This window comes from Lycorma delicatula, chromosome 8, assembly GCF_047948215.1.
Source record: "Lycorma delicatula isolate Av1 chromosome 8, ASM4794821v1, whole genome shotgun sequence".
In the NCBI taxonomy this organism is placed as follows: Eukaryota; Metazoa; Arthropoda; class Insecta; order Hemiptera; family Fulgoridae; genus Lycorma; species Lycorma delicatula.
This window is the reverse complement of record NC_134462.1, coordinates 524,464-543,305: the sequence shown is the minus strand read 5'-3', so window position 1 is coordinate 543,305 and position 18,842 is coordinate 524,464. Positions and strand designations below refer to the sequence as shown.

The window sequence follows — 18,842 nt, the reverse complement described above, 5'->3', positions numbered from 1 at the left end:
GTAATTAACTTTAAAGCAACTAAGCAATTACTAAGCAAACTTTACTAATCTTCACAAAGATTAGTCTTTGTGAAGACCGATTAGTCTTCACAAATCAGTTCTTAACAGATTTTTGAAGTTAAGGTTCTGAGGTTCAAATCCTAGTAAAAGTTAGTTGCTTTTATATGGATTTGAATACTAGATAGTGGATACCAGTGTACTTAAGTGGATTTTATTTTAACCTCCAGGACTACAGTTAGGTAGTCACTTCAGAGGATGTGATGAATGACAATTTTTGTAGCATGTGAAAATGCCATGCCTGACCAGGATTTGAACCTGGGACCTCTGGATGAAAGGCCGAGGTTGGGGTTCAGTTAACCATATGTATCAGAAATGGTCAACCTGAGTATGAAAATATACACCTCAATTACATATCACACAGATCATCCTCATCTCATTGGGCCATGATGAGGTTGCTTACTGTTCACTAGTTAAACAGATTACAACATAATATTAGAAATAAAAATAAAAATATTTGTCACTTTGTATTTTATATGAATGTATGTGTATAAACTTAAGGTTTTTTTTTGTTTTCAAAAAACTCTATACATTCTAGAGTGTTAGCTCACATTCAGTTACTGCTGAGTGAAAAAGACAACTTCTGGCCACTTCTAGGTATTCCTTCTTTTATCAAGATGTAAATTCTTATCTTTTATTCCAGACATTACTTTTTCATCAGGCCTTTTATTCCTCTTTAATCTTCTATCCCCTTTTTTTGTAGGCTTATATAAATTTTAGTACAAATTGACAAATATTAAATAAATCAAAATTCCTAAAATATAAAATCAACTTAAAAACACTAAAACTAAAAAATAATAAGTACTTTTTTAACTGTTTAAATTTTGACATTTTGTAGTTGAAACCAAATTAAAAACAAATATGCCCTACAACTTACAGACCTCTAATTTGGGCTGGCTTCAGTTTGGTTTTTTAAGTTGATTTTACTTATTTTTTCCCTCAAAAGATTGTTTAGTCTAACTTAAAATATAATATTCTTAAAAAATACCAGTATCTAATGTTTAAATTGTAAAATATGTCATGTCATGTCCATAAGTTAATTTAATGATTAGAATATTATCTTTTTGTTGTTGTTTAGGTAATACATTACCTAAAGAGAACGGTATAAACCACTCATCTTGAATAATTTTTCCTTCATTGTTAATAAATCTTTCTGGACGAAAATTTTCTGGATCACCCCAGTGTTCATTATCCATATGAACACTATAGATGCTAGCTAAAACTGTTGTATCCTAAAAAAAAGGAAAGAAAATACAGAAGTAAACTTGGTTAATTTTGTTTTTAAGCATAACATATAGTGCCAAATCATTGTTAAGTAAAATACACCCTGAAGCACAAATCACATAAAACATAGTGTGAATAAATAAGATGAAGCAGCAAAAAAATTCAGTATTCAAAAGTAGGACTAAATAAAACTGTACAGATTAGTTTGTATATATTTGTAAATGTAATTTATATGACAGGAAAAGTGTTCTCACATTAAAAAAAGGTAATTATTGATAACTACTAAAAGCAGGAATAATTAATGTAAGAAGCACAGATTACTGTGTCTTAATAACACATACAAAAATACATAGTTAGATTACAGATGATGATAAAATGTTAAAAGTAGCAGATGAAGAGCGGTTGGTTTTCAGAAAGGGCAAGGGTACAAGGGAGGCCATTTCGCTCTTGGATTAATCTTGAAAAGCAAGCATAAGAAGACTAAGGTTTATATGGCATTTGTAGGTCTGGAGAAGCCATGATTATAAAACGAAATAAACTATTTAGGCTAACAAAATAAACTAGAATGAAACATTATTTACAATTTATTAACTTACACTTTGAAATTGGAGGGCAAAAAATGCAAGCCTAATTTAAAAGGTAAGACAATCCTTTTGTTTTTTCAATTTGTATATTCAAAAGACAGTGCAGGATCTTGATTTTTGGTATGCACAATTTTATCTTCAAGGAGGTAAAATAAACTTGTTATATTTCATTATATTGCTTTCTTTTTTGTGCAACCAAAAACGAATTTAAAAAAAATTTTGAATGTGACTGATTATTTCTGGGAAAGAAATTTAATTTGAAAATAAATAAACAATATTAAACAAAAATTATATACATGTATGGAAAGAAGTATAATGATGAATTAAATATTATATTAGAAGTTACAGAATTTTATTTTTTTTTGTAGTAAAATTTTAAAGGTTAAAGTAAGGAAGGCATTAAAAGCAGATTGGCAGAACCTTAGGTAAGCTTCCAAGGAGAACAGACATTTTTATTAGCAAACAAAAATCAAAGCATTACAACGAAATTTTATAAAATATCTGTGGAGTATTATGGTATTGAAATATTGACAAGAGGAAAACTATTAATGACCAAGAATAGAAAGAAGTCTTTGAAGTATGATATATAGGAAGATGCTGGAAATCATCTGAGTTGATAAAGTTCAAATGAACTTTTGTCGATAAATTCAAAATGAATAAGAGAAGAGAAAAATTTGTCTGAGAATCTTATGAGGAAGATGAATTAGGTTAATGAGTCATACATCAAGACATTGTATTTTATAAAACAGTACTGATGTACAATGTAGTAAATATGTTCAGGTGAGAAGATTAGCATAGAACAGAAATATCAATCACTTGATATAAAATATATATAGTAATTTGTATTAATTTCCTAAGAAACCATATATTTCCAAAAATGCCCATAGAGTTCTATAAAAATGAATTTATTTTCTTTTAAAACACAAATAATAATAATTATTATAGAGAGATACTCATATATAAATGTAACAAGAAATATTGCATGTATAGAGTGCATAACATTCAAATTCACACTCAGCAGTTAATAAAAAAGAATACTCCAATATTTAAAGCATTTTAAAAATTGGAGTTATTTAATACCGCAGTTATTTTTAATGAAAAAATATTCAAAATTAAACATAGAATCATAATTTTAATATGATTTAAAAATAATAGTAATAACTGTAAATGAACAATAGTTTACATAACAGTATAATGTATGAGTAAAAACAAAATAAAAAACACATGAGTTTCTAAATAAGAAATTTGGTCCTGAGTATTATTAAAGACTGTACCCCACGTAGAAACTGATAAGTCTTCTGCAATATCTACAATGTATTAGGAAATAGAATTCTGGAAACTGAAGAGTAGGAATTAAGGTATATTATTATATTAGTGTCTAATGACTATATCAATCAATGCCATATAAAGTTTATTTTAATTTATTAAACTGTATGGCAGAATGAATAATTGCTGTTTTAACTGATTTCAATAAAGGAGAAAGTTCTCAATTCAACTGTAATTTTTTTAAAAATAAATATTTATTGTTAACTTAGTCCTATTATAAGTTGTTCCAACTATTTAAAATGGAAACAAAAAGTCATATTGTCTGTCTGTTAGATCTGAAGACATTCAAAGTACTTTTACATGAAAATTTAGTTAACTTATGAGTAAAAAATTAAACGGGTTCCAAGGATCTACTTCACACTTTGTAACAGTCACACTGTTTTGTTTCTAAACATTTTTTAAAAAAATATTCTTTCTATTCTGCTCCTTTTCTTATTGTTATCAAGACACAAAAGTGTCTGACCTTTCTATTTTTTCTAATGGTTTGTTTTCATAGAGGAAGCATTTTTTGTAGGCCTACCATATTTTAAGGAAAGATAAAATAGTTTTTTTTTTTATTTATAGTACATTTTATTTATTATAGTATATTTTATTTATAGTACATTTTCTCATTTCTTTAAAGTTTGAATTTTTTAAATAATAGAATATTATACTTAAAACCATGAAAGTCCTCCCAAAACAATGAACTATTTTAGAATTAAATTCTCTAGTAGTTTTGTTTAAAGGTTTTATATGTTTATCATCCATTTAACAAAGTTATTGTACATCAAACATAAAAATCAAGGTTTTTTACCCTAATTTTTGGTCTTGACCCCAGATTTATCAAGAGCTACTGCAGATACGGTTCTGGGACCTATTTTATTTGATTTTTCAGGTCAAAACCCATGAAAAATCATTAATTCTACCCATTAATTAATGTCCTAAAAATTTCAGTACAACCTAATTTCACCAGGGTAGCTGAAACCTGAGCTAAATTTTTCACTAGCAAAGCATTTTAGGACATATATTTATATGAACTTTTTCATTATTTTCAAGAATAGAATAGTTCTAGGAGAATTTTGTGATACATTCTGTATAAATGCATACAAATAAATAGTGTGTTTTACATTAATGTGCAAAATATATTAAAAAATTTCACTGTTAAAATACCTAAGCTACAAAATTTATTGCTGAGAAATTTTTTTTTTTAATTTTATCTAAAATACTCCTTATAATGTGGTTTTAAAAGGAAGTCTGAGACAAAAATTGTTCAAAAATTTAAGTGTAATAATTCTTATTCAACTTGTTTTTGTCAGGTCCTTCTTGTAGAAGCATGAAAAATCTGGAGACAATGAATATAAAAGAAAAAAAATAACATCTTTTCATTACCTTTGGAATAATATATCCAGATACTTTAGTGTCAGATTTTGCTCGATGTGCAGCAGTTATAGGTGCAATGTTACAAATTCTTTGAACTTCCATTATTATAGCTTCAATGTAACTTAATCTTTAACAGAATAATACAAATTTAATATAATACTATTATAAATTACAGATTATTTACGTACATATTATTAAAAAAAGTCTTAAAACACTGTAGAAAATTATGTGTTCTTGTTAACAAGAAAATTGTCTAAAATAGTTTATTTTTATTTTTTAGCTACAATTTAATATGTTATATAAAACTAATGAAACAATAGCAAAAATGTTATAAATGTGATAATGTTGTGAGGCAGTTTAATCTTATCCTGGGATCACTTTGGTTTTTAATATATTGTTTTGATGTAAATAAGGTGACTTAAATTTTTTTATTTTAAAATTATTCTGCTTTATAACAGACTGAAAACCCAATTTGAATTTTCTTTTGTCCAACCTCAAAATGGAAAGAAATAGTGATCTTTAGGGTGAACAACATTTCTGAGAGTTGAACCCCGAAACTATCAAATTACACGATAATAGGTGAATCAAAATCCTGCTAAAAATAAAATATTTTATTGAATTTGAAACAGGGTTCTGGAGAAATGCAAAAAAAATATAGAGAATAAAAAAATAAAAATAAATTACAAATATGTATATGTAATAAAAACATACTAAACTAACAGATAATTCTATATTAATATAGAAAGAGATAATATTCACCAAAAGTAAAACTTTCAAGAAATATACATATCAGTGTAAAATCATTATTAAAAAATATACAAATTAAAAGTGTTAGTCTGTATGTTAAATTTTAACTAATAATGCTTACTTTTTTTAAAGAAAATGAACTTGTGTTTGAGATTTACAAAAGGATGCTGGATAATCTTGGACATGTCATTGCAGATATTTCAGTTGAAAAACTCAATGAAACTTGAATTACATATGTAATGAAATTTAAAGGCTACACTTATGGTTTTCAATAATGCTGAATAATTTCATTAGTTTATTGATTAACATAGACAAGAACATACTTCCTATCATATATACTTTTTTATTGAACTTTGCATTATTGTAAGCAGCCAGAAATAAACAAGATGAGAAAATCTACATTTCAAATTTAAAAAGTTGTTTAGAAGGAAATTCTATAAATAAATTTTCTAAAAGTTACTGATAATAAACATTTTATTAATCTGTTACTGTTGTTAGTGGATTGGGAGTTGGCTACCACAAATGGCTAGCTAACTGAGAGTCCTGTGAACATATTGTCAATAATTAATTATTATAATTACACTATGAAGTGAGTAATACAGACTCATTAAAACATGTTTGCATAAACCGTAGATTCCCAAACTGGTTCCTATGGACCCCTTGGGGTCCTTTGACTGCTGAGGGGGTCTGTGGCAAATTAAAATTAATGTGGGGGTGTGTGGACAACATCAGGGGGTTCGTGAAAGGTTTAATATAAAGTAAAATAATTGTAACCCATTTTCATTATTATAAAAGTTAAAATAAATTGGTAGCAATTTTTATGTCCTGAGTAAAATATTATAGATGGGTACATAAAATAACAGTAATGACAAATATTGTATGGTGGGAGTCGAGCCGACCACAGCCATCTATCTATATATCTTTGCAGGCTTGAACACAAATAGAATCTCATTTTCAAAATAAAACAAAAAATTAATAAATAGTGGTTTTTTGCAAAGAAATAATTTCTTTTATTTTCTTGTATCTTAAATTTGTGTCCTTTTTTTACAGATAAGAGTATAAGTGAGCCGAAGAAAAAATGCAGACAATATAGTATTGAATATTTAAAATATGGCTATATTCCATTATCAGGAAATAGTACTTTACCTATGTGCCTTCTATGCGATAAAACATTATCAAACAAATCAATGAAACCTTTTAAGCATAAGGAACATTAGACAAAAGTCTATAGCGACAAAAAAAAAAATTTAATTTTCTTTGAAACAGTAAAAGAAAAATATTTGAAAACACAATCATTGCGACAACATCTGAGTGAGATGACGATGGACTGCGTGCTTTTTGTAATATTTCTTTACTGATTGCAAAGTCCAGAAAGCCGCACACCATCGGTGAAGAACTTATTCTACCAGCTGTAAATGAGGTAATATGCACTGTGCTGTATAAACCAGCTTTTGATGTTTTAAAAAGAATTCCACTGAGCAATAATATAGTACAAAGAAGGATTGATGAAATGGCTCAGTGTGTAAAAATTTCTTTATATAAGTCTAATAACTGAATTCCCTATACAGCTTTACAAGTCAACTTTGCCAGGAAATGAAACTTTACTTTTAGCTTATGTGAGATTTGTGAAAGAAGAAAAAATTTCCAAAGAATTGTTATCCGCCAAATATTTGGAAACTTGATATGAAAGGTGAAACAATATTTAATGAATTCAACAACTTATTCTATGTAAAAGCTATACCCTTGAGTAATATCCTCTCCTTTGCTAGTGACAGTGCTCTGACAATGGTAGGACAAGATCAAGGCTTTCTGGCATACTTAAAACAATTTATACCAAATGTATTATCTGTACATTATGCCATTTATCAACAACATTTAGTCAAAAAAAAATGTTTAGCCAAAAATATTAGTGAACGCTTGCATGGCTCACCAGATTATGTCATTAGAGCAGTTAATAAAATCAAAAGGAATGCCTTAAATGAGAGATTATTTACTCAACTTTGTTTGGAAAATAATGAAGATTACAGTCATTTACTTACTACTTACCACGAAAGTTTGCTGGTTATCTAAAAGTGCATGTTTGGATAGATTTTATACACTTTTTGATTCATTGTTGGAATTCCTGAAAATTACATATATAGCTCAATTTAATTAATTTGAAAAATTACATAGCTTATATGACTGCCTTATTTGCCAGATTTAACAAAACCAATTTGAAGCTATAAGTCATCAATTAAATTTAATTAAAACTAAAGGTATAATATCTGCGTTTGTTGTAAAACATTTTCTATACAAACAAAACTAGGGGAGAGGAGAATGCTTTCAGTTTCCAAATTTTTCAAAATTGCAAAAAACAAGATGAAGATTTGCTTACTTATTATCAAAACTTAACGGTCTTCATTCTGACTCCAGCCAGAAATTTTAAGACATTCTTCACTTGGTTATCTCCAATTGGATGCTAAATCCTTTTGCAAGTAGATCCACAAACTCAGATGAATCCATATTAATACTAGAGGGACTTATTGAATTATTCACAAATGAGAAGCTGAAATCAATGTTTGAACAAGGATACCACAAATTCTGGTTACAAAAACAGATAACTTTACATCCTACATTATGGGTCGCAATACAGAAGCTGTCAATTGTTTTCCTACCTTACTATTTAGAAGAACGTGGATTTAGTGCAATTATGATCCTCATCACAAAAAAAAGAAATCGATTGGAAATTAGAGCTCGTGGAGACTTATGACTGTTATCACAAACATAGAGCTAAACATAATCTCATATCATCCCATCAGGTTCACCCATCTCACTCAAAAAAAATAAATATGATTTTATATTTTAAAACAAAAGTTATAATTTGCATATATAATACTTATTAATAAGTTATAATATATAACTTATATATAATAAGTTATAATACTTATTTAATAAGTTATTTTTGCATAAATACATCACCATTTACCATTCAAGACATCAAAGTTAAACTTGTAATTTTTCTATTACACAGTTATGTAGTTATTTCACTTCGGGATTCATGGTCAGGTTTTTGCTATAAAAAGGTGTCCATGGGCATAGTTTGGGAACCACTGCCTGCCTTTAACTAACCACTTATCTAACAATTAAACATATTTTATTTAGATTTCATAATGAATAATACTAAAAACCTTGAAAGATGTTGCATTACGGGTTGATTTCCTTTGCCAACCGTTATATCTAGTTCAGATTGCGCATGTTTTTGTACATCAGGATAATGTAACATATAAAGGACTGCGAATGATAGTGTACTGCTGGTGGTTTCTGCACCAGCCATAAACATATCAAGAAGTAACACAACCAGTTGGTTTTCTGAAAAAATAAGAAAGAAAAATTAGCATTTGTTAATATAAATAAAACAAAAAGAATTTGAATACATTAAGAAATTATTTTTTTGAAAATACTAATGTTATTACATAGGTGAGGATGGCAGGGAACCATTTCAATTCTAACTATTCTTTATATGTCTGGAAACCATTTTCTTGAGAACTGCTACAATCTATTTTCAGATGTGATTCATGACTCCTGACAAGTCACCTACAGTCATTTAGTTACTACATTTTAAAAGGTCAAATTATGTTTATGCATGTGCAAGCATGTTTTATATATATATATAAAACGCACAATAATTCTGTTAAAGCATTATTTTGGTATATTCATAGGACATGTTTTATTAAATATTATGTAAACATATCCAAATCATGACAAATTTTGAAATTAAAAATACTTACATTACTTTCCCAGCTATAAAGTTATTGCTGCTATAGCTTTAATGGGAAATATGTAGATCAGTAAAAGAAGGTCTTGTTTTAAGTTTTGACCTTAAGGATACATTAAAAAAAAATTAACAAAAAGGTACATTTAAGTAAACTGTAAATAATTTATGAAAAATTTTTTATTCCAATGCTCCCAGGTCCAAAAAATCTATTTTTGTCAGATGGACGTTTGTACATATTTATGTTGGCTTATATTGTAACTCTGAATCCTGTTTGAGGGAAAATTTATTAAATTTTTGCAAAAACTGGAAAAGGGGTGAGGGTGTTTTAATAAAATAAAATTTCAAATTTTTATTTGGGTGGTATAGCAAAAAAAAAATTTCTTACAAAAGTTTTCTTTTTATATCAAGATCACAAATTGCCAAAAATTTTTATTTAATATTCACCCCCTCCCCGAAAAATGACTATATATTTTTACTTATTTACCTTTGAAATGCTTGAGAAAAGGTGTAAAGGGAGTTTTTTAAATCTATATTTTCTACATAAATAGGTCTTCAAACCAACAGGTTCTTCATAAAATCTTTTTGGCCATCCAACTCCAATGGTCTGGAGTAACAAAAAATATCTTCTTAATTTTTCAAAAATTTTTTTAAAATTTAAGTATTGATTTAGAGGAAGAATAATAACAGGGGTTAATATTGTTATGTGTCCATTATTAGTTCTTTTTTCTGTAACAAAGTACATAGAATAAAACAGGTTTCTGGAAGTATGGTACATTGTAGTTTTTAGTTTTATTCGTTTTTAGTTTTAACTTCTTCATGCTTTTCATTTACCTTTCAGTATTCAGTTGATTTCAAAAGTGAAAAAAATCCTTTATTTAGTGATTAGTTTATAATTGTTAACTTATTTTGTTTTTAAAATTACTCCTTTTATTTATTTATTTTTTTTTTATCTATTAATTGTAAATGTGTCACATTCCTCTCTCTTTTTTTTAATATTTTTTGATTAAAAGTTATGTTTTCAAACAAAAAAAACTTTGTTCATTTACCATTGCTGAAAAATTAAATGTTGTGTCAGTAGCTGAAATATTCAATAAGTTGTGCATTCAAGATTTGCAAAAGAAAAAGGATTTATTGCTTGATGATTATTCAAAAAGACAATCGTTTTGTGAATTGAAATTCAGAAAATCCCTTGAATTAAAGCAACAACTAACTGTGTTTGATTATTAAAAAAAAAAAATGGAAAATTGTTTTGCAGTTATGGATGGATGGATATTCATTTAATGGATGAATTGTTGAAACCGGTGTGGTTTCATAGACCCAAAAGCTTGTGAAACATAAAATCTATGCTCATCCATGACAGCTTTTGGGGACATTTAACTGAAAATGTGAAAAATTCACTATCAAAAAATAATTTTGAATTAGTAATTGTAACAGGATGATTAACTACTCTCCTTCAACCTTTAGATGTTTGTATTATTAAGCCTTTAAAAAACAGATTGAAAGAATTTTATTCTTATTGGATGCCAAACTATGATCATTCACTTACTCTTACTGGATGTATTAAAAGACCATCTCTCTCCTTGGTCTATGAATGGATAAAATATACTACATGGAAAAATATATCTACAGATCTATGTAGATATATATATGTTCAATTTCAAATAATATGGATGGGACGGAAGAGGATACAAATAGGGCTTAAAATGATTGAAGTGAAAAAATGAATACATACAATTCATTGCCAGCTTTTCTTTTAATTTTAAAATGCCATATTAATTTGTCAACTTTGTCCATTAATTGTATTCTTTTGCAATAGCATTATTTATAACAATAATAATGATGACTACTGATGAAGTATCTCTGAAAATGTATTATTCAATAAAATAAAAAATGAATCAATGAACTAGCACTATCTTCCTTCTGTCAAAATACATTAAACAATTGAACAAAAATCATGAAATATTTGGTGAAAAATAAAAATTTAATATTTCAATTACATTATTAACTAATAAATTTATGTAAAAAATTCATTGAACAATAAAAAAAATCCTTTTTTAAATTAGAAAAAATCTCCTTTCTATTAAGGCAGTTTTATATTTTCTTTAATTTTTATGAGATTTGTTTAATTTGGTAATAGAAGCTCTATTTTTTTCTCTCCACAAGAAATATTCTTGTCTGATATTTAATATGTTTTTATATTTCAATTAGTTAATTTTTTTTTATCTGATAGTTTGTAAGCTAATAACCATAATACTAGTTGTTATAAAATTTAAATAGGACCAACTCAAATTTAAAATCGTAAACCATGATTGCAGTGTATCCTTTTTTGACAAAATATTTCTGGGAGGACATTCTCCAATAAAAAAAAATTAAAATGACCCCTTCACTGTATATAACATACATTATGAAAACTCTATTTTGAAATTAGTTTGTACTTACAAATTTTTTCCAAGAACAATATTCACAGATTATATGAGTGATGATGGTAGCACATTGTCACAGAGACAAAAGTAAGTGCTCCTGCTAATATATATATAAACAGTCTTTATCTTGTCTTTGTAAAGTACTGACATTTAATACATGTTCTTTAATGTGAAAAAATGGTACATATTACAAAATAGTTGAAAATTTAACTTTTAATCATTAGCTTGTTAAATATAATTACATTGTCAATTTTGTGTATATCAGGTACTGTACTCTAATAGGTGCAGGTGCAGACAACTCAAATCAAGTCATTCATGCAAATAACATAGGCACTTCCAAAATAACAAGAATTTAACAGTAAGCTAATTAGAGGGAGTAAGAAGTGAAGTGGTTTCCACTGGCTTCTTCACAAAACCTAATGCATAGAACATATCAGCATGCAAAAGCCATCAGCAATGAGGTGGATACTCTGATATCTCTACAATAAATCCCATTAATACCAAATTATCTGCTGTACAAGTGACTACTGTCACTTATACAGCAGATAATTTCCTTGCATAAGAAAAACTGGGGTAGATAATGTAAAGAAAAAGATTAGTACACCCATTTCTGTGTGCCCATTTGTAAGGGAATATTTAAAATTAGAGACATATGAAAGAACAGAATTGATACCATGGTATATTGTAAACTTTTCATGTTTGTGCCTTTCGATTTCATGAAGAAAAGCATCTATCACATCTCTTGTTTCTTCAGGTTTATATGTTCTTTTATGTTCTTCAATTGTTTCCTTGAAATTAACAAATATTATGAATTGTAATTATAAAATTTTATAGTATCAAATACTACAAATAATAAAATTATGTAAATTATAGAAATTGTATGATAGCATGTTACATTTTTACGTTCTCTTAAAGAAATTATTTCATATTTAGTATAGTTGCTTTACACTGTTTGCTCAATGTATAAAATGACATGATAATTAATTTTTTTATTCTTTTTAAATCATTACTTATAAATTAATTAAATTTTCAAAAAAAAAAAAATTTTTAAAGATACCCCTACCAACCATCAGGCTAAAATTATTACAATTTCTGTAATTGTAATGCTCTTACACATTCATGAATGTTTTCATCAAGTCTATTGACATTAAAGAAGAAAAACAATTGAACAACTTTATTAACTTGTATTGACATTGTTTCTTGTTTAACCTTATCTGCAAAAAATTAAAAACTTTGGTAATAATTTATTCTTTGTCATTTCTTTTGCTTGCCAACCCCTATCACTAATATTATGCTTTCATACTTATGTATTTGCTATAATTTAAAAGAAATAACTATATTTACTTTTTCAATGTGTATTTCCTTATTCCACTACTTTTTTAAAATTTATTATAATGATTAATTAATGTTAAAAGTTCCTGTAATTTTCAAATAAGTGATATTTTTTAAACATTCTTCTCAATGAAAGTGAATCATGTCTTATAAAATCAATGCTTCCTATGTACACCATTATGTTTAGCATTGTTGGAAATAGCACGTATTTGTTGATAATTTTGGTTTTTTTTTTCACTGAAATCAAAAATCTTTTTTTAATCATTCTTAACTACCAGAAGAAATTGGCAAACTATACTTTCTCCTTTAACCATGATGTGAATTTTCTACTAAGTACACAATAAATTCCTGTCAACATTTCTTTTGGCGTATTTTATTTTATTAATCTGTATTATAAACATGACACAAGAATTACTGGCTTAAAGAATTCAAACAGTGTACTAGAATTATTAGATTTATCAGTTAAAAGATGTTAGCAAAAATTGCATGATGTAAAATATTATTAATTGTACATCATACAATTTCTGAAAATCTGGATCTTCTCCATGAAAAGATGTCAATTGTCGGTAATTCATGCACTGGTTACCTGGGAATTATCTGTTACATCAAATTTTTTATTTTCAGAGATGTTTTCCAATGTTGGACATGTACTAACTAGTTCTGAGCAGTATCTTTACAGACTGAATCCAGACTGTTATCTCATATAACATAGTACATATAAATAATGGTGTATATTACGCAAATAAACCGAGTATGCAAAGGAGTGTTTTTGATATGAGGCAAACAAAAACATAAGATCATGGGCAAATATCAGAAATCATGATCGTGGGACAAGTAATCAATTATATACTTTAATATAAATGAGTACATTCACAGCTATGGGATTTCAACTCAGCTATAGAATATGCTTTCATTTTCTGATTTAGAATAGATTACATCAAAAGAAGAAAGGATAAAGAAATAATAGATTTCTACATCAAACGTACTTATTCCATGACCGTGACTTGTATTAAGCAAATTCATATTTATTTTATGCAAATAAAATAATAAAAACAATTATAAAAATAAAAAACACGACTGCCAAAAAAAAAAATAGGATTAAAAAACAACAATAAATTGAACTAAAAAAAAGAAAACAAGATGTGGAAATAAAGAACTAAAAATTGTTATGGAGTATTTAATTAAATAAGATAATGGGTGACCAATCAACTTTCAAACAGTTTTAATTTGTTTAAATATATTTTTCATGTTGTAGAAATAGCAGTCATTTAAGTTGTCTTAACGATTAAGTTTTCACCAGGTCTTACATCAATAAGAAAATTTTGTCTTTCAATGAAAATATTTAAATGTAGTCAGGGGGCTCTTTAATATAAAATAATGACTATTCAGAACTCTTTACAACTATTTAGAGCTCTTTAAAATTATTATTTAGAGCCTACCAACTGCATTTAAATATTTTTGTTGAAGGAAAGAATTTTCTTATCAATGTAAGACCTGGTGAAAACTTAATCATTAGACAACCTTAAAACCTGCTATTTCTACAACATGAAAAATATATTTAAACAAATTAAATTTGTGTGAATGTTGATTGATTACCCATTATTTTATTTAATTAAATACTGCATGATGATTTTTTTTTTAACCTCCAGAACCACCATTTTAGGTATTGCTTCAGAGAATGAGATGAATGATATGTAGCATGTAAAAATGCCATGCCTGATCAGGATTCAAACCCGGGACTTCGAATCCCAGTCAGGCATGGCATTTTCAGATGCTACATATCATTGATCTCATCCTCTGAAGCAATCCTGGTTATGATAATATTTAGTCCTTTATTTTCACACCTTGTTTTATTTTTTTAGTTCAATTTATTGTTGTTTTTATAGCTCTATTTTTTATTTTTTGGTAGTTGTGTTTTTTAATTTTTATAATTGTTTTTATTATTTAATACTGTTTAGTTATCATCGAGAAAAATTTACAGTTTAAAAACTTTTGGATATAATGTATTAACATTCTGAGCAAAATAAGAGAATTGTAAACATTTCACTTTATTTATTTAATTGACATATACCAATTTAAACTTACAGATTTCTCAAATGAGTGAGTTCATTGAGAAATCTTTTACCATGCGGATTACACAGCAATTTTCTGGAATCCAAATAACTAATGGCTAATATCTCCAATTGTCTCATGCAACTCTGTGCTATGTAGGCTGGCCCGTGGCAAAAAGATGCGAGTGCTCAGATCTACGACAGCTCTATCTAAGGTAGTCCCTTTTAGTTTATACACAGTCACAGCCCAGCACAATATTAGTGGCACATATGCCGTTCTACTTTGCCCTGTCTCCCTAAAGCATCAAATTCAACAATATGGGCTCAATCCGATGACAACAGCATTACCTCTAATCTTACTGTCATCAAACTCTACACAGATCATTTGTGTGAGCTCATCAATGTCATGCTGGTCTTGACATAGTGAGGGCCAAATTCTCTGAGTATATCAGTTAATTTTTGTTCAGGTTTGGTTCAATCATGATTTTGTATTATACTAGCAAAAACACCATTCAAATTTTGAAAATTAGGTGACTGCAGAGATATTATAAGAGCACCTCCCAAAATAGCGCCTCAGAGGCAACTCATTTGTTATCAGTTGATGATGATGATCAGTCAGCCTCTCAAGAGGTGCTCAGATCACCTTACCCCTGTAGCCTCACACGCAGTCCTCACGGGAGCCGATTATTATTAAACAGAAATTCTTTTAATTTATTTAATATTGTCTTATTTTACTTATCAATTTAATTCTATTATTTTTATAATATTATTCATTCTATTGATTTGAGTTATTCAGTTCATACCCAGCAAACACAGTGATAGAGACTCAGAGTTCATTAAGTCAATTCATTAAAGTTTGTGCTTCAACCGGAAAATCTTCACTACTACATATATATTTATATATATACATATATATAAATATATATACATATTTACATAGCCTGTGACACTTTTTATAATGTAAGGATTCCAATGCGGAGTCATACATTTAATTCTGTTCGGCCATTGGGCTTGTACAGTGGTACAACATTTGTTGTGGTAGACATTTGTTGTAGCATGGAACAACAAATGTACCCTCATAGAAGGTACCCTCATGAGGGTATCGGTACAACTTTCCAATACCCTCATCGTAGAACAGAGCCGCCTATGTTTTCAGCCGTGTTTCTACATTGGTCTGCAGCTCGATGTCTGTGCCAAAATGTTGTCCTCCTAGCCGGCATTTCATGTGAGCAAAGAGGTGAAAATCAGATGGAGCCAAGTCTGGGCTGTATGATGGCTGATTAAACACTTCCCAACAAAAACGCTGCAGAAGCTTCTTTGTTACAGCTGCAGTGTGCGGCCGAGCATTGTCATGGAGAAAGACAATGCCTGAAGACAACATTCCTCTCCACTTATTCTGAATTGTGGCTTTTTCACAAAGTTCTCTCCTAGCCAGCGTTTCAACATTTTGGCACAGATATTGAGCTGCAGACCAGCGTATAAACATGGCTGAAAACACAGGCGGCTCCGTTCTATGACGAGGGTATTGGAAAGTTGGTACTATGCTACAACAAATTTCTAAATTGGAGTGGTGACTATGTAGAGAAATAGCGTAACTATGTAAGTACTTGTTACAAATAAAAAATTTTTTTATTTTCACTGTGGTTTTAATTTTGTGACCGAACGGATCTTGAATAAAAAATAACCCTCGTACATATACCCTAAATAATCACATTCCTTTTTGGGCAGTTTTGTAATAATAAGATATCAAAATTACATACTGCCTGTTATACAAACCTAAAACATTATTTACATTTTGAAAAGAGAAATTTCACATGAATTTAATATTTAAAACTCTCTGATTTATTAATATTAACACAGTAGCTTTTAAATAAAAGTAATTTTTCTAATGATAAGTGTGCATTAATTAAATAGAATAAAATACAAATTCAAAGTAAAAACAAGAATATAGAGTAAAGGGTGGTAGATTTAGCTGGTATGACTATATGCTCCATTCCATAACTCCATTCAAAGAGAATAAAAGTACTCTTTACTATAGCTGTAATAATGAGATAAATATCATTTGTACTGTAGATTACAGCGTCAAAAATGCTGCATTTTCAAAAATTAAGTCAACAATATGGAATTGGATGCAGTTTAACATTTGTATGAAATGAAGAAATCTATTGGTAGGAGAGTTTCTTAAACTGGTACAAAGGATTTAACATCAACTAATAACAAAAATCGCCTAAGAACTGAGCCAATGAATGGAATAAATGAATCATTCCTTCATAATGCATTGGGGATGAGTTTATAAAAATTCCTTCTCTTGGATATCCAAATCCCAAAACAGCATCTTCCCAATTTCCAAATCAGTAGACCAAGGCATTATGGAAATCAGTAGTGACTGATTTTTGTCTGAAAAGCTTATATTTGATGTTTAATTTTTTTTATTAGTTATGAGATAATCAAAATTATGATATATTACTGAAAATTCTAAAAACTATTAAACTTCATTCTCGTTTTTTTTTTTTTTAATAGTAAAAAGATTTTTGACTACATCTATAAAAGAGAATTTTATCTAAATTTTAGATTATTTGATTTTAAATCTATACAAGAAAATCTGTATGTAAAAAGAAAAATTACAGAGAAAAAATTACATTAATGGACAAAGATAAGTTTTGCATTTGTAAATGAATGTAAAAGGTTTAAAGTATCCTGTAATTAATATTATGATTGGAATAACTTCAACTCTAATTATAATTTCATGTAGTGATTTATTAAAATACATACCCTTAGAAATCCATTTAGTTTGTTTGAAATATTGACAAATTCATAATATTTCATTTTTCCAGGTGCTATAAAACGGATGAATGGCATTTGATTTATAAGACCTCCAGACATATCCACTATACGAAAAAGTTTAGTGATACTGAGTAACAGTTCTTTCAAACGTTCATCATCCAGGTCATAACGTTGACCAGCTAACATTGTCCAGATTGTATTAAGAATTGATGTTCCAAACATGCAATCCGTTCTTAGCGACTTTTCATCCTAATAAAATAATTGTTTGTTTAATTTAGGTTTTACGTTTTCATATAAGACATGAATTGCAATATAGATTACTATTTAAAATAGTAAAAATTAATTACTTAAAACTATAAATTTTAAATGATATATTAAACCATTCAATAAATATGTTTTCAAACCTTACATGATAGCAGTATCTCAGTCACTCTTGCCACTAACTTCATCAGTTAATGCTAACAAATGACATCAATGAAGCTAAAACACAGATATAAGAACTTCAAAACATTGCAAATAATACTGGTCTCAAAATATCATTCAAAAAGACAGAAATTATGCCCCAAAAACCAACACAATTAAAAGAAGTAAACATAGCAGTAAAATCAAAATAGTAACCCACTTTAAATACCTTGGAAAAATAATAATAAACAACCTAAACAAATAACCTCAGTCCAAACCAGAACAACCAAACTAGCTAAAGTACAAAAATTAACCTGGTACACGTAGAGTAAAAAAGTCTATCCAGAAATGCCAAAATAAGATACTAGAACACAGTTATAAAAGTGGAAGCCACATATGCAGCGGAAACACTCTTTCACCTAAAGAAACAATCAAAAACCGACAAACTCCAAAAAATTAAAAGAAGAATTGGAAGAACCTGCATCAATAAAAAGTACCAAAAGGCAGGCAGTGGTGGATCGTGCCCGACAAAGTTGTGTGCAAAGAATTAGAACTCATCCTGATAGCATGCATAAGAGGAGACTAGGATTCTTTGGACACATCATGAGAACGCAAGATTCCAGACTTCTGAAACAGCAGGTACAGTACAATCTCAACTCAAAAAATACCAAGACAGGATGCAGATGGATCAGAGAAATAACTGAGAATCTGAAGGAAATTGACCTTAACCAGAAAACACTACAGACAAAATAAAATTAAATGAAAAAATCAAGGGCAAAAACAATCACTTCATACTCAT

The 18,842-nt window shown here is 28.3% G+C and overlaps 1 protein-coding gene across 1 annotated transcript in view; it reads right to left on the bottom strand.

The window, feature by feature from the left end:
• LOC142329107 (uncharacterized) overlaps positions 1-18,842 on the bottom strand; it is an 81,554-nt gene that overhangs the window by 44,850 nt on the left and 17,862 nt on the right. The window contains exons 4-8 of the mRNA XM_075373442.1: positions 17,630-17,890; positions 12,148-12,262; positions 8,465-8,645; positions 4,560-4,677; positions 1,148-1,289 (exon numbers count right to left, since the gene is read on the bottom strand). Coding sequence (XP_075229557.1) covers positions 1,148-1,289; positions 4,560-4,677; positions 8,465-8,645; positions 12,148-12,262; positions 17,630-17,890 — 817 coding nt within the window. The remainder of the gene's footprint in view (positions 1-1,147; positions 1,290-4,559; positions 4,678-8,464; positions 8,646-12,147; positions 12,263-17,629; positions 17,891-18,842) is intronic.